Here is an 11,532-nt window from a genome sequence, read left to right as displayed (position 1 = left end):
TATCCAATTCGATAGTAGAATCAGAGCACACGTGAACTATGCTAAAGAAGTCTCTTGACAGTTTCATAAAATAAATATCCCACCAGTATAGTACTCGCGATACTTTTTACGTGCAATCGATCCAGTGGTATTAGAAATAATATATACGGAACTGGTGCTGACAGTGCTACATCAACGCGCCGACACGTAACATGCGATTGTGATTGCGAAAACGATCGTCCGATTTATTTAATTCAATGCATTTTGAGACCGCTCAAAATATTAAAAAATGGATCACTAGACCAGGTGCTTTTGAAATCTATAAATTACCAAGTGCAAAAGTATTAAATTAAATTTAAAAATCGTTTCTTGTCGAGATTTTCATCCAGATATAAAAAAAAATAAAGTGTACATATTTATATTTTATTATCATTATAATAATAATGTAATGATAATAAAAATATATATAATACATTTTTTATTATGTATTTTATGTGTATGTGCGTGTTTTATATATAGAGTATATACAGGAATTCCAAAAAACCATTCACCATTTATATGGTAGATAATACACATACTGATTGTGAGTAAAAAAAACCTCAGTGAATAGACGTAAAGCTCAACCATTTCTGATAAATATTTTTATGTTAGCATTATGAATGATTTATTGGCTTCTACGTGTCGCATGCGATGTTTATAAATCATATTCTGTATGTTCTCATTCATTTTTCATACATATTTCGTATTTCATAACAGAAGATTCATCGGCAATCAATCAATTATCATCAACCAGTGATTGCATATTTACATATTATTTAATGATTACATAGCTATAAGATATCGTGTTAAAAAACGTCAGCGTATTACTCTAATTAAGAAATGGCAGATATACTGAGGTAATTTGCATACGACATATAAAAGCTAGTAAAGGTATTCCGTTTCACGCATAATGCGTGCAATCGATGTATTGCATCATTTACCCTTGTTCAACTAATTAATTAATATTAAACAAGGATATACGACGCAATGGTTTTTTTATTATCCTATATATTTATATAATACATATATATGATGTATTTATTTATAAAAAACTTGTGTGGAATTTGGAGGATACAAATGCTTCTGTGGAAGCCTTTGGATGTGGAATCTTAGCAGCCGATCAAAATTCGAACGAATCATGCACCTTGTGAAACAGGGGAACGCGGAAAATTTCTATATACGACAACTTGACGAAGAAAATATGCCCTTGTACTCTCGGAAAGATTGAACTTCAGTCACATGACGTCGCGGTTATTCATCGATCGTGCCCGACTTTCAACGTTGCATGTTCGCAATGTACCGTGCATCTGTTGTGATTTCGAGACGCGAAAAAATCTTGTATGATCGGACGGGTTAATGATTAATGAGTAGTGTTCAGTAGTTACGTTCGGTCAAATTTCTTCGTAACGCTTGAAAAGCACGTCTCTTCCCCGTTCGCGTTAATTGTCTCAATCATCGGAAAGAATGTACGTTAATTGAAATTGTTTGCTCTTATTGCTACATTGCCAGTTCTTTTTTTTGCTTATCAAATTATTTTTTATTATATTAAAAAATACTGTATTAAAAATTAATGTAATTAGGAAAAAAATTTTCCCTTTCTTTTAAAAATCTTCTAGCTGTATTTAATACAAAGTTTGATAAAACATTTTTTGTATTTAACGCATATCATATATTTTTGATGAAAAGGTTGAAAAAAACTAAATTTAAAAATATATATTATATATTTTTATATAATAATTTTTAATCATATTTTCAATGTATTATATTTTAATATACTTTTATAATTCAAAGAATTTCAATTTTCTAACTTGATTTAATACAATCCGTTAAGCTTTCTGTTAAACAAAAAAAATATCTATTAAAAGAAATTAATTAGAAGTTATAAAAATTTAAAGGGAATTTTAGAAAAGTTCCTCTTTCCCGAAAAAGATCACAAAAGTGCCTTTTTTAGGCACAAACTGCTCTGAATAGCATTAACGCACTTCACTATACCCTTACACACACATATGCACAGATACGTATGCGCACCATGCCGTGTATATGTGCATGCATGCGGTGCGTCAAGCTGCTGACGTCTCAAAGTGCATCTCGCAAACGGCAGAACAAACTCCAGTTTTCATCAGAGAGACCGACGATGGTGAGACGTTTGTCGGGAGTTTCGGACGCGCAGCGATGAGCCACGACCACGACGCCGGGACACTGATGTGTCCCGACGCGTTCCGCTGGACCACCTAAGAGAATTCTCGTAACCGTGCGAACGAGACGAATCGCTCATCTCATGAACGTTACCTCGCCACCACGGCGCGCGATGCAACGTTACTCTGGAGATAATAGTCCTCCTGCTCACGCACATTCCGGCGACGCGTGTGCGTGTGCGTGTGCGTGTGTGCGCGTGCATGCATGAAGTCGATGCACACTTCTCCATGGGAACTCCGTTGCATTCTCGTTATTTACCGCGCCATGCGTTCTTCCGCCGACCTGCCATTCATCTACCATAAATCGAACGTTACTGATTGACGCGTGCGTCTTTGTCAGCGAATCCATCGGAATCATCGGCCGAATTAGTGATAATGCGGAGGTAGAGCTTCGTTTTTATTTTACGAAACATGTAATTAAATCCCGCCCACCAAATGACTTCGTACACGCTGAAATTATTGCTAAGTCAGCAAACGTTTGATATTGGTTTTTAATCTACATATTGTAATTTATGACATTTGATATATGAAAGACTCAGGCTCATCACTCTTCTTGATAGTCATTGTTTGACAGTTTAAATATTCATACAGTACACTTCTGCACAGTTCTACAAGTGACTTGTGTAATACTAGACAAGAACTTTGCCAGGTGACTTACTTCTTGGTATAGACTTTTTACAAGTGTTAATTTTCTCTCGGGCATTATACATTATCAAGAAATATTACGGAAAATTATAAACTTTACTAAGAAGTGTCACAGAAATATGACGAGAGTTAGAATTGAATATGAACTGAGATAAATATAAATATTATACTAAGATACTTAGACGCAAAGTAGTAGCATATAAAACAAACATTATGTTATCTAAATAACATGTATTATGTATAAAATATGCTGCATGTAAAAGCTAAATAATATTATCAAATTATTTTAGGATGCAGCAGGATAAGTGGCAGTATTAAAAATACAACGGCAGAAGACAAATATTCTCGACATCCGCATCTGTGATATTCGGCAATACATCAAACCATTATCACATATATTATCTAATCATATTCACTATCAGGTATATTATGATAAGAGCAAATCGATATCCAACGGCCAATACAGCAGTGCTAACTGATGCAGTTCAAAATGTCCGTTTGAGTTGGGATCAATGTCACTCTTATATTAACGATCACACGACTGAGACATGTAAGAAAATACATATAACAGAATATATCTTGAGCACAAATAACTTCATTAACTTGTGCAGCAATTTATATTAATTTTCAATTACATCATATTACTCTCAAAGTAATTTATCAAAGTGAACTATATTAAACTATATCAACTCTCAAAGTAATTTAACAAAGTGAACTATATTAATATATTATGACATAGTCGTTTTACTTTCATTGTTTAATTCTTTCGGGATATTCGCGAGAACAGCAACAGTATTTTCGAAGAGAAGAAGAAATAAAGTTCGTATACAGTGGAAAGTTAGAGTGCATAAAATTATGCTTATTTATTCTCACTTAATCTTAAACTGATGTTTTATATTTTGTAGAAATAATCTGGACAAACATGAGGGTGACAGCGTGTCATTTTCGTCGCTGTATAATAGCAGGACTATGCGTAGCACTTTTATTTTGTGTCATTCAAGTAATACGAATAGAGTTAGGATTTAATGAATCTGATATGTCAAATTTAAACAAATTGTGAGTAATATTGTTAACATTATTTCAATACTAAACATTGTTTTACATTTTTCCTATAATTTTTGAATAATTTCAGAATGTATATATCACAATTGATTAAAGAATCAGAACAGTCATACGTGAGGTATGTATGTGACAATTCTATCAAGTAAACTGAATTGCATATAATATTGTAGTAAATAATATTTTAATGTAGATATCGATAAGAGAAAAAGCAACAATTATCACATAACTTAAATTATTATATTTATATAGTCATTATATTTTATTAATATGTTTGTGCAGAGATGGTGTTGTTGCGTGCAAATTACCTCAGTTAAATATCTCTAGTCCAGAAATAATGAAATTCATACATAATGTACCACCCTTAACTTGTGGACAAGAAGACTGGGTTATAGTGGAAGGTTCGAGACTTGTTATTACTAATAAAGCAAAGACGAAACATGGACAAATAATATGCATCTTCAGTGGTGAGTTAAAAATAATCTTCCCTTGTTATATCGATAAAGATATTGTAATAATTTCCAAAAATTAACATAAAATTGTTACTGTCAGTTATTATATATTAGCATAATCCTTGCTATTATCTTTTTCAGAAATTGTCAGAGCAGACGACTACAATACAAAATTATTGGACGGTATACAGGCTGATGATTTTTACATTCTGCGGGAGAGCGATTTTGCAGATGTCAGATGCAAGTCGAAAAGCGGAAGCGTGTTAGTTAATTTGTTTATTTACTTTCAAAAACCTATTATTGTTCTTCTCACAGTAGAATATGTTTAGGTGGCATAGTATACTCGCTGGTGTGAAATACGAACCGTATATCAAGCAGAAACACAACTGGGAGAACGTACCAAAAACGGGCCTAAAATTGAACGTGCTCATGTTCGGCTTCGATTCGCTGTCGCGAAATACATTCATTCGCAAACTGCCGAAAACTTATAGTTTCATGAAGCAACTGAACGCTCTGGTGCTAGAGGGATACAATATCGTAGGGGATGGCACTCCACAGGCGCTCATCCCGATTTTAACCGGCAAGATCGAGCTCGAGTTACCAGAGACGCGAAAACGAATTCAAAATGCGAATTACGTCAACATATATCCCATGATATGGAATAAATATGAAGAACATGGGTACATAACGAGTTTTATGGAAGACGTACCGCACATCGGGACGTTCACTTATCGCTTGAAGGGATTTGACAAGCAACCGACCCACCACTACATGCGCACTTATTATTTAGCTGCTTCTTCATACTTCAAAACTTATAATAAATTCTGTATAGCTGGTACGCCACGTCATATGGTATGCATCATTAAATGCAATATGAATTTAAGGATAAGTTAAAAGAAAAGAATAACTTACCAAATGGAAAAATTTGAAGATATATTTCAAAGAAGATATATCTCAAGAAAAATTAGTTCAAAATTGTAATATAATTTAAAATAGTTAAAGTTATGTATTATTGAATCAAAAGAAAATTTCTTCTCAATTTATTTTTTTTTTTTTTTTATAATTACTGAGACATATGTATTTATTACGTAGGTGATGATGAATTACATAAAAACGATATTCAATACATATAAAAACCAGCCAAAATTCGCATTTGGATTTCATGGAGAATTATCTCATGACTCTTACAACGATATCGGAGTGGTGGATGACGATTTGTATTCTTGGGTAAAAGATCTCAATGATCTTGGGCATTTAAACAATACCATTTTAATTTTGATGAGCGATCATGGACACAGGTTTGAATATTTCTTATGTGTAAAAGTGTTGTTAATCCCCCATACCTTTTACACTTTACACATATGCAAGCAATCGTTATTTTCATTTTACAGATTTGCGGATATTCGTAATACTCTACAAGGCAAGCAAGAGGAAAGACTGCCGTTTTTCTCCTTCACTTTTCCACCCTGGTTCAAGCAAGCTCACCCACAAGCATATGCAAACTTTGTCTACAATACGCAATATTTGACGTCACCATTTGACGTACATAAGACATTAGAGAACATACTAAATTTTGATACACCAAAAGATGGAGATCGTCGTCAAAGAGCCATCAGTTTGTTCGACAAGGTAAATTAATGTCAAAGATACTGTAATTTAATTTCGTTGAGTTTTATTAGTAGCATTAAAAAAGAACTAATTTAATGTGTGTGTAATATTTTATTTTAATTTGCAAATAAAAATGATTACCGTATGTATTTTATATCTGACTAAACTCAACGAAATTATAGTAATATTAATCCTTTGTTAATCATATAATACAATTGTATTTTATAAATATTGTAACTGTATGCACAATAACAAAGTAAAATGTTTAATGTATTAAAATGCATTCGATTGTGTAACAATTAAACGTTTTGCTTATAAAGATAAGTAAAGTACCATAATATCATTAGAAAACTGATGCAAGCACGATCAGATAAAAATAAGTAAGGCACAATAATACTATTTAAAAGCTGACGTAAGCACGATCAGATAACCATTACTCATCGAAGTACACGCCTTACCAAACGATCGAGTTTCCTAAAAAATTAAAAAAAGAAGTGTTTGCGATAAAAAATCATAGACTGATAATTCTCCTAAGAAATGTCAAATATAAATAAGTTAACAGAAACATATCGTTTAAATATGTTTCTTATATTTGAAAATACAAAAAATCAGCAAAAACCAAGTAGCATGAAAAAACACACAATAAAATGATGAGTAAATGTACAAACATGTTCAGTGCAAAGTCACACGCATATCACACATACACAGATTCAAATTTTGTCTCAAGTAATTGTAAAAAAAAGATTTCAAAAATTATGGGCAAATCTTAGGAAACAGATTAGCTGCGAGACATCACTTGCAGCACAGAACTCTGAGCAATACTGGTGAATGGAATGTCGATCTTTGTATGTGTAGAATATCTATCCCTACCACTGTATGCTTCAACTCGCCTACTGACCGCTTCTCTTTCACAAAGATATTCTTTTTTTTTATTGTACGATTAACCAAGCGCAATCTCTAACCTCTTTTAGAAATAAATTATTGAATCAATTGTAATTACTGTATTATTATATAATATACAATTTACAAGTTTGTAACTTTTTTCACAACTGAATATGTAAGGAAAAGAGAGAAAAAATGAAACTAACTAATGTGATATTTTAGGTGCCTCTGGATAGAACATGCGCAGATGCATTCATAGAGCCTCATTGGTGTGCTTGTCTCGGATGGAAGGAAGTCTCAATTGATGACACAAACGTTGTGGCTGCTGCCAATTATTTCGTACAATTCCTTAATGGTTACACCGAAGATCATCATAATATATGCGCGATATTACATTTGGACGAGATCTTATGGGCTGCTAAGCTGATACCCACCAAAGGTAACATTAGGGCAAAACGTATTGTTTTATTATGTTATTTATATAAAAGAAGACTAATACTTATGGTATTTCAGGTTTACTTAATTTCCGAAAATCCGGAGACCAAGACGGTTTTATAGGTGATTTTAGTGCCAAAACTAAAATAATGACTGAGATTTATCAATTAAAAGTAAGAACGGCACCAAGTGACGCATTGTTTGAAGTTAGCATCACTCAAGATCTTCGGAAAAATACTTTTCATACAAAGGTAAATTTGCGCTGAAAAATAACTTGATTAAAGGAGGTACAAGTATTTTATTAAAGTATTAACTGACGATGTTTGTCTCATTACAGATCTCTGACGTTAGTAGAATTAATATGTATGGGTCTCAGGCGAGGTGTGTAGAGAACTCGCTGTTTCATTTACGCAAATATTGTTATTGCAAAGAATAGATAAAACATTTAAAAATACTGTACATTCAGGAGTAGCGTGCATCGAAACATCAATCAAGAAGAACTACTCGTAGAACAATTTCATTTTTATACTAAGAAAAATAATTTTAGTTTTCTTCTTTCAAGTAATGGTTATCTTTGCCGAGAATATTTTCTTGATAATAGTCTTAAAATGCACTCATCATTCACAAGTAATATTTATTTTTTAAATAAACTTCTGTGTTAATTAAATATTACTTCAAATATTTCGTAAGTTTATATATCCGCAAATTTATTAGTTCATCAAAAACATCAAATTTATTTCAAATATATGTATATTCTGAATCCTAATATCTTAAAATACTTCAATCAGAAATATTAAGTCAAAACAAGAATTTGATTTTTTGAATGCTCAATAATTTTTCTTAGATAAAATTTAAAATGTTTTTCGAATATAAATTCCTTTTTTGGAGTAAATAATAATAAATTTTTGTGACGAGTATTTTAAGATAATTATCAAGAAAACACTCTTTGTTATAGATAACTGTTACTTAATAAAAGAAAAAAAAATAAATTTAGTAATCGCTTTTCTCAGCAACAGAATTGATATTTTTCTGTATTTAGCACGAGGGAGGATATTTAAATTTTAAATAAAAGTGCTGTGATTAATATCAGTTTCTTTTCGCTATACGCGAAGTTGCGCATATTAGACTGCATTGTATTTATTTTCATTGAAATAATTATTTACTGATAAATGCAAATATTATTAAAAATATCATATGGTACATATCATTATGAAAGTTTTCATATTTATCACAATAATGATTATATAGATAACAACATTTTAATCTATGATACAGAATGTTTTACATGTATTGCTTATGTTCAAAAGATTTCGATAAATGATTGCGTTTGCATAATATCGCCTAAGATTATTATATATGTGTAAAATGACTAAAAGTACATATAAATGATAATATTTGGCGATTGATCATAATGTTCAAATTATTTAAAATTTTTATAAAACGCATTAGCATATGAGTTTCCAAACTTTTTGTGTGGAATTAATACGTGTGCCAACATATTAAAAATGTAATAATTTAAAATTTTTCGAATATTTTTATTAGGAATCGTGTTATTAGGTTTCAATTTTATTTTTTTTATTTTTTATTTTTTTTTACTAAAAGGAAAAATAATAGTATATAATAATGATGATACGGAGAAAAAGATTCTATCTATACCGTAAAGGAAAAGGCTCGTAATATATAAGATGCAGATGTTTAGATATTATTAATTGTAATACATCTGTATAATAAAATACAAGCTAATATGTATGCTAGTCATATCTAAGTCATAAGAACAACGGGCTAATACTCGTCATTTAAATAAGATACTCCTTTTCACGAGAGCAAGAAGCTTTCAAAAATAGATATTTTATTGTGCATTCAAAAATCCTTTCGTAACCTACTGTATACCTACACTTGATATCTCTAAATAAAACAGATTGCCATAATCTTTACATATAAATCTCACAAGTGTTATATATTTATATATTTGTATATTTCTGGACTATAATATGATTATACATGTAATATCAGTAAATATTTATATATTTTACAAAAAATTACTTATTTAAAGTGATTAAAGAATAAATAATTAGTAATGTTATACAAAAAAAGATTTTACGTTGTAAATGTTTTAATTTTGATAGACTACAAGTCTCCATAGATCAATGTCAGTTTAATGTTAAAAGTAAAAAGAAATTGAAATCCTACATAATGAGTCTTTTTATAATTTTTATAATAAATGACTTATGTATTTTATATTGCGTAAAAATTAAATGCACACGTAGAACAATAGTATATTCTAATTACACAACATTTTCTGTACAATAAGAAATTTGCATTTAATTATAGATTTTACAAAAGACGTATGCAAAGATAATGTAATTAATTAAGTTCGTTTTGCTCGTTTTTTAATAAATTATCTTGTATAAAATGCAAGGAATATGTTATTACTTTTGCCATAAATTATTTTACGTATATAAAATTTAAACTAGAATATATTCTCTGACTATATTTTATGAAATATATATGATAGAAACAATTAATTATAATGATATAAAAGACATAATACATACTGTAGTGTAATCAGATTCAATCTATAGGACAGTATCCACCATATTCGTGTATAAAAGTTGTAATTTCATGAGAATTAGCGTCTATCAATAGAAACGCGATATTTTGCCGGTTGTTGGAATTAGATGGGAAATAATCTTGGCCTTTGCTATCCTTAGCAACTACTTCTAACACTAAAGTACTTACGACCAGATTATCTGAACCATTTTGCTTCTGCACTCTGAAAGGACTTCAATATAAAATTTCCATATTTTAAACTTCTATTACACTTAATTTTGATCAATTCTAGTAACCTTATGAGATCCTTGTAAATACTTTTGGTAACATCTAGATATGGCTGTAATATATCCTCAAATTGACACAATATTCCACCAAGGACGAGCATTTGAAAAATACGGAACACAAACTCGTTTTTCTCATCTTCCGAGTAAAGACCGTATTCTTCTGACTCCTCATCCAAAAGCATCTAAAAAGCATCGTAAAAAGTTAGTCTACTGTTTAAGATAATTAAAAAAAATTTTAGTAATTCTGATTCATTGACAGACGTTGCAAGAAAAAGCAAAAACACAGAAAAGAAATAACAGTTTATCTGAGATGCAAATGTCTTACACCCCGCAAATTGTCAGATACCAAAAAGTCTTCTACTTGCAGATCATATCTTTTACAGATTGTTCCTGAACTATGTACAATCCCGTTATCAGTATTTTTTAATTTGTTAAAGAATGACATACTTAAAACTGAGCATGGAACTTGTTTTATCTGAACACTCGATGCTTGTATACCTGATAAATATATATTTTTTTAATTCGAATATGTATATATTTATAGGGTATAGTGATAAATTTTCTAAAAATTATGATGTTTTAATACCTTGTCTTGCCCACGCATAGCCCTGTTTGGACCACAATGCTTTTGCAACGGTACTATCTTTAAAAAACGCCTACAAATTTATATATCTCAGTGAAAAATATAAATTAAAAAGGCATTTACTGGTAATTGTTTAACGACTGGAGCAGCAATTTTAATTATTCTTATATGTTATTGACATGTAAAAACAAACTTACATCAGCTAATTGATATTTATGATACTGCTGGAACGGTTCATTAAATGAAAAATTTTGGATAACAAAATTTCCTTTTAAACCCCTAAAAACATTAATTTTAATGTACCATATTATTCAGTAATTAAAGAATTAACTAAATTATTGTAAAAATGTGATGTTAATTAAAATATCAATGTCACCATTTACACAGATATTCTTGCGTATTTTTGCCATTAATTCCGACATATATTTTCTCATTTAGAGGCACAAACGTGAATTTCGGATCAATCTCCATTTTTACACACCTATAGTCTCCATGGAGATAAGACAATGGTAAATAATAAATAAAAGAAAAAAACGACGATAAATTGTAAAAAATGAATTTTCTCTACTGCTACTGCTTTGAGTATGGCTGTATTTTTCTCTCTTTTTTTCTATATAAACGCAATAATATTTACTTAATAATAACTAAATAATACTGTTTAATTAACTTAGATTAACTAATTAAATCAAGTTAAAAATTAATTTTGAGCATTATATATATTTATTACAAATAATACAAATAATCCAAACCGCACACAATATTTATAATAAATATTGTTACACATAAGCCTAGTACACAGACTGCACGCAGCAAGCTGC

At 30.3% G+C, this 11,532-nt stretch overlaps 2 protein-coding genes and 1 long non-coding RNA gene across 4 annotated transcripts in view; 1 reads left to right on the top strand and 2 right to left on the bottom strand.

Moving 5' to 3' along the window:
* The window catches only part of LOC105200497, a 58,121-nt gene that overhangs the window by 7,046 nt on the left and 39,543 nt on the right, over positions 1 to 11,532 (bottom strand). The gene's annotated exons all lie outside the window — the stretch shown is intronic.
* LOC105200496 lies at positions 2,108 to 9,069 on the top strand. The gene is made up of 12 exons (XM_011168070.3): positions 2,108 to 2,596; positions 3,149 to 3,408; positions 3,764 to 3,914; positions 3,991 to 4,038; positions 4,200 to 4,384; positions 4,511 to 4,631; positions 4,699 to 5,221; positions 5,462 to 5,667; positions 5,761 to 5,998; positions 7,082 to 7,298; positions 7,373 to 7,545; positions 7,632 to 9,069. The coding sequence occupies exons 3-12, from the start codon at positions 3,781 to 3,783 to the stop codon at positions 7,728 to 7,730; spliced, it is 1,944 nt and encodes a 647-aa protein (XP_011166372.1). The 5' UTR covers positions 2,108 to 2,596; positions 3,149 to 3,408; positions 3,764 to 3,780; the 3' UTR covers positions 7,731 to 9,069.
* On the bottom strand, positions 8,895 to 11,326 carry LOC105200495 (cilia- and flagella-associated protein 300). The gene is made up of 6 exons (XM_011168069.3): positions 11,091 to 11,326; positions 10,912 to 10,993; positions 10,718 to 10,787; positions 10,457 to 10,629; positions 10,141 to 10,313; positions 8,895 to 10,067 (listed from the first exon to the last, which is right to left on the bottom strand). Exons 1-6 carry the CDS (start codon positions 11,183 to 11,185, stop codon positions 9,866 to 9,868), a joined length of 795 nt encoding a protein of 264 aa, XP_011166371.1. The 5' UTR covers positions 11,186 to 11,326; the 3' UTR covers positions 8,895 to 9,865.

This window comes from Solenopsis invicta, chromosome 6 (genome assembly GCF_016802725.1).
Source record: "Solenopsis invicta isolate M01_SB chromosome 6, UNIL_Sinv_3.0, whole genome shotgun sequence".
Taxonomy (NCBI): Eukaryota; Metazoa; Arthropoda; class Insecta; order Hymenoptera; family Formicidae; genus Solenopsis; species Solenopsis invicta.
Note: the sequence above shows the minus strand (reverse complement) of the source record. Positions and strands in the feature narration are given on the sequence as shown.

Excerpts from the sequence above, each read along its gene's own strand:
- LOC105200495 (XM_011168069.3), bottom strand. The coding sequence starts at position 11,185 with ATGGAGATTGATCCGAAATTCACGTTTGTGCCTCTAAATGAGAAAATA. Across the intron at positions 10,994-11,090 it reads CAAGAATATCTGTGTAAATG|GGGTTTAAAAGGAAATTTTG; the intron begins GTGACATTGATA and ends TAATGTTTTTAG. Across the intron at positions 10,788-10,911 it reads ATAAATATCAATTAGCTGAT|GCGTTTTTTAAAGATAGTAC; the intron begins GTAAGTTTGTTT and ends ATAAATTTGTAG.
- LOC105200496 (XM_011168070.3), top strand. The coding sequence starts at position 3,781 with ATGAGGGTGACAGCGTGTCATTTTCGTCGCTGTATAATAGCAGGACTA. Across the intron at positions 5,668-5,760 it reads ATGAGCGATCATGGACACAG|ATTTGCGGATATTCGTAATA; the intron begins GTTTGAATATTT and ends TTCATTTTACAG. Across the intron at positions 7,546-7,631 it reads AAAATACTTTTCATACAAAG|ATCTCTGACGTTAGTAGAAT; the intron begins GTAAATTTGCGC and ends GTCTCATTACAG.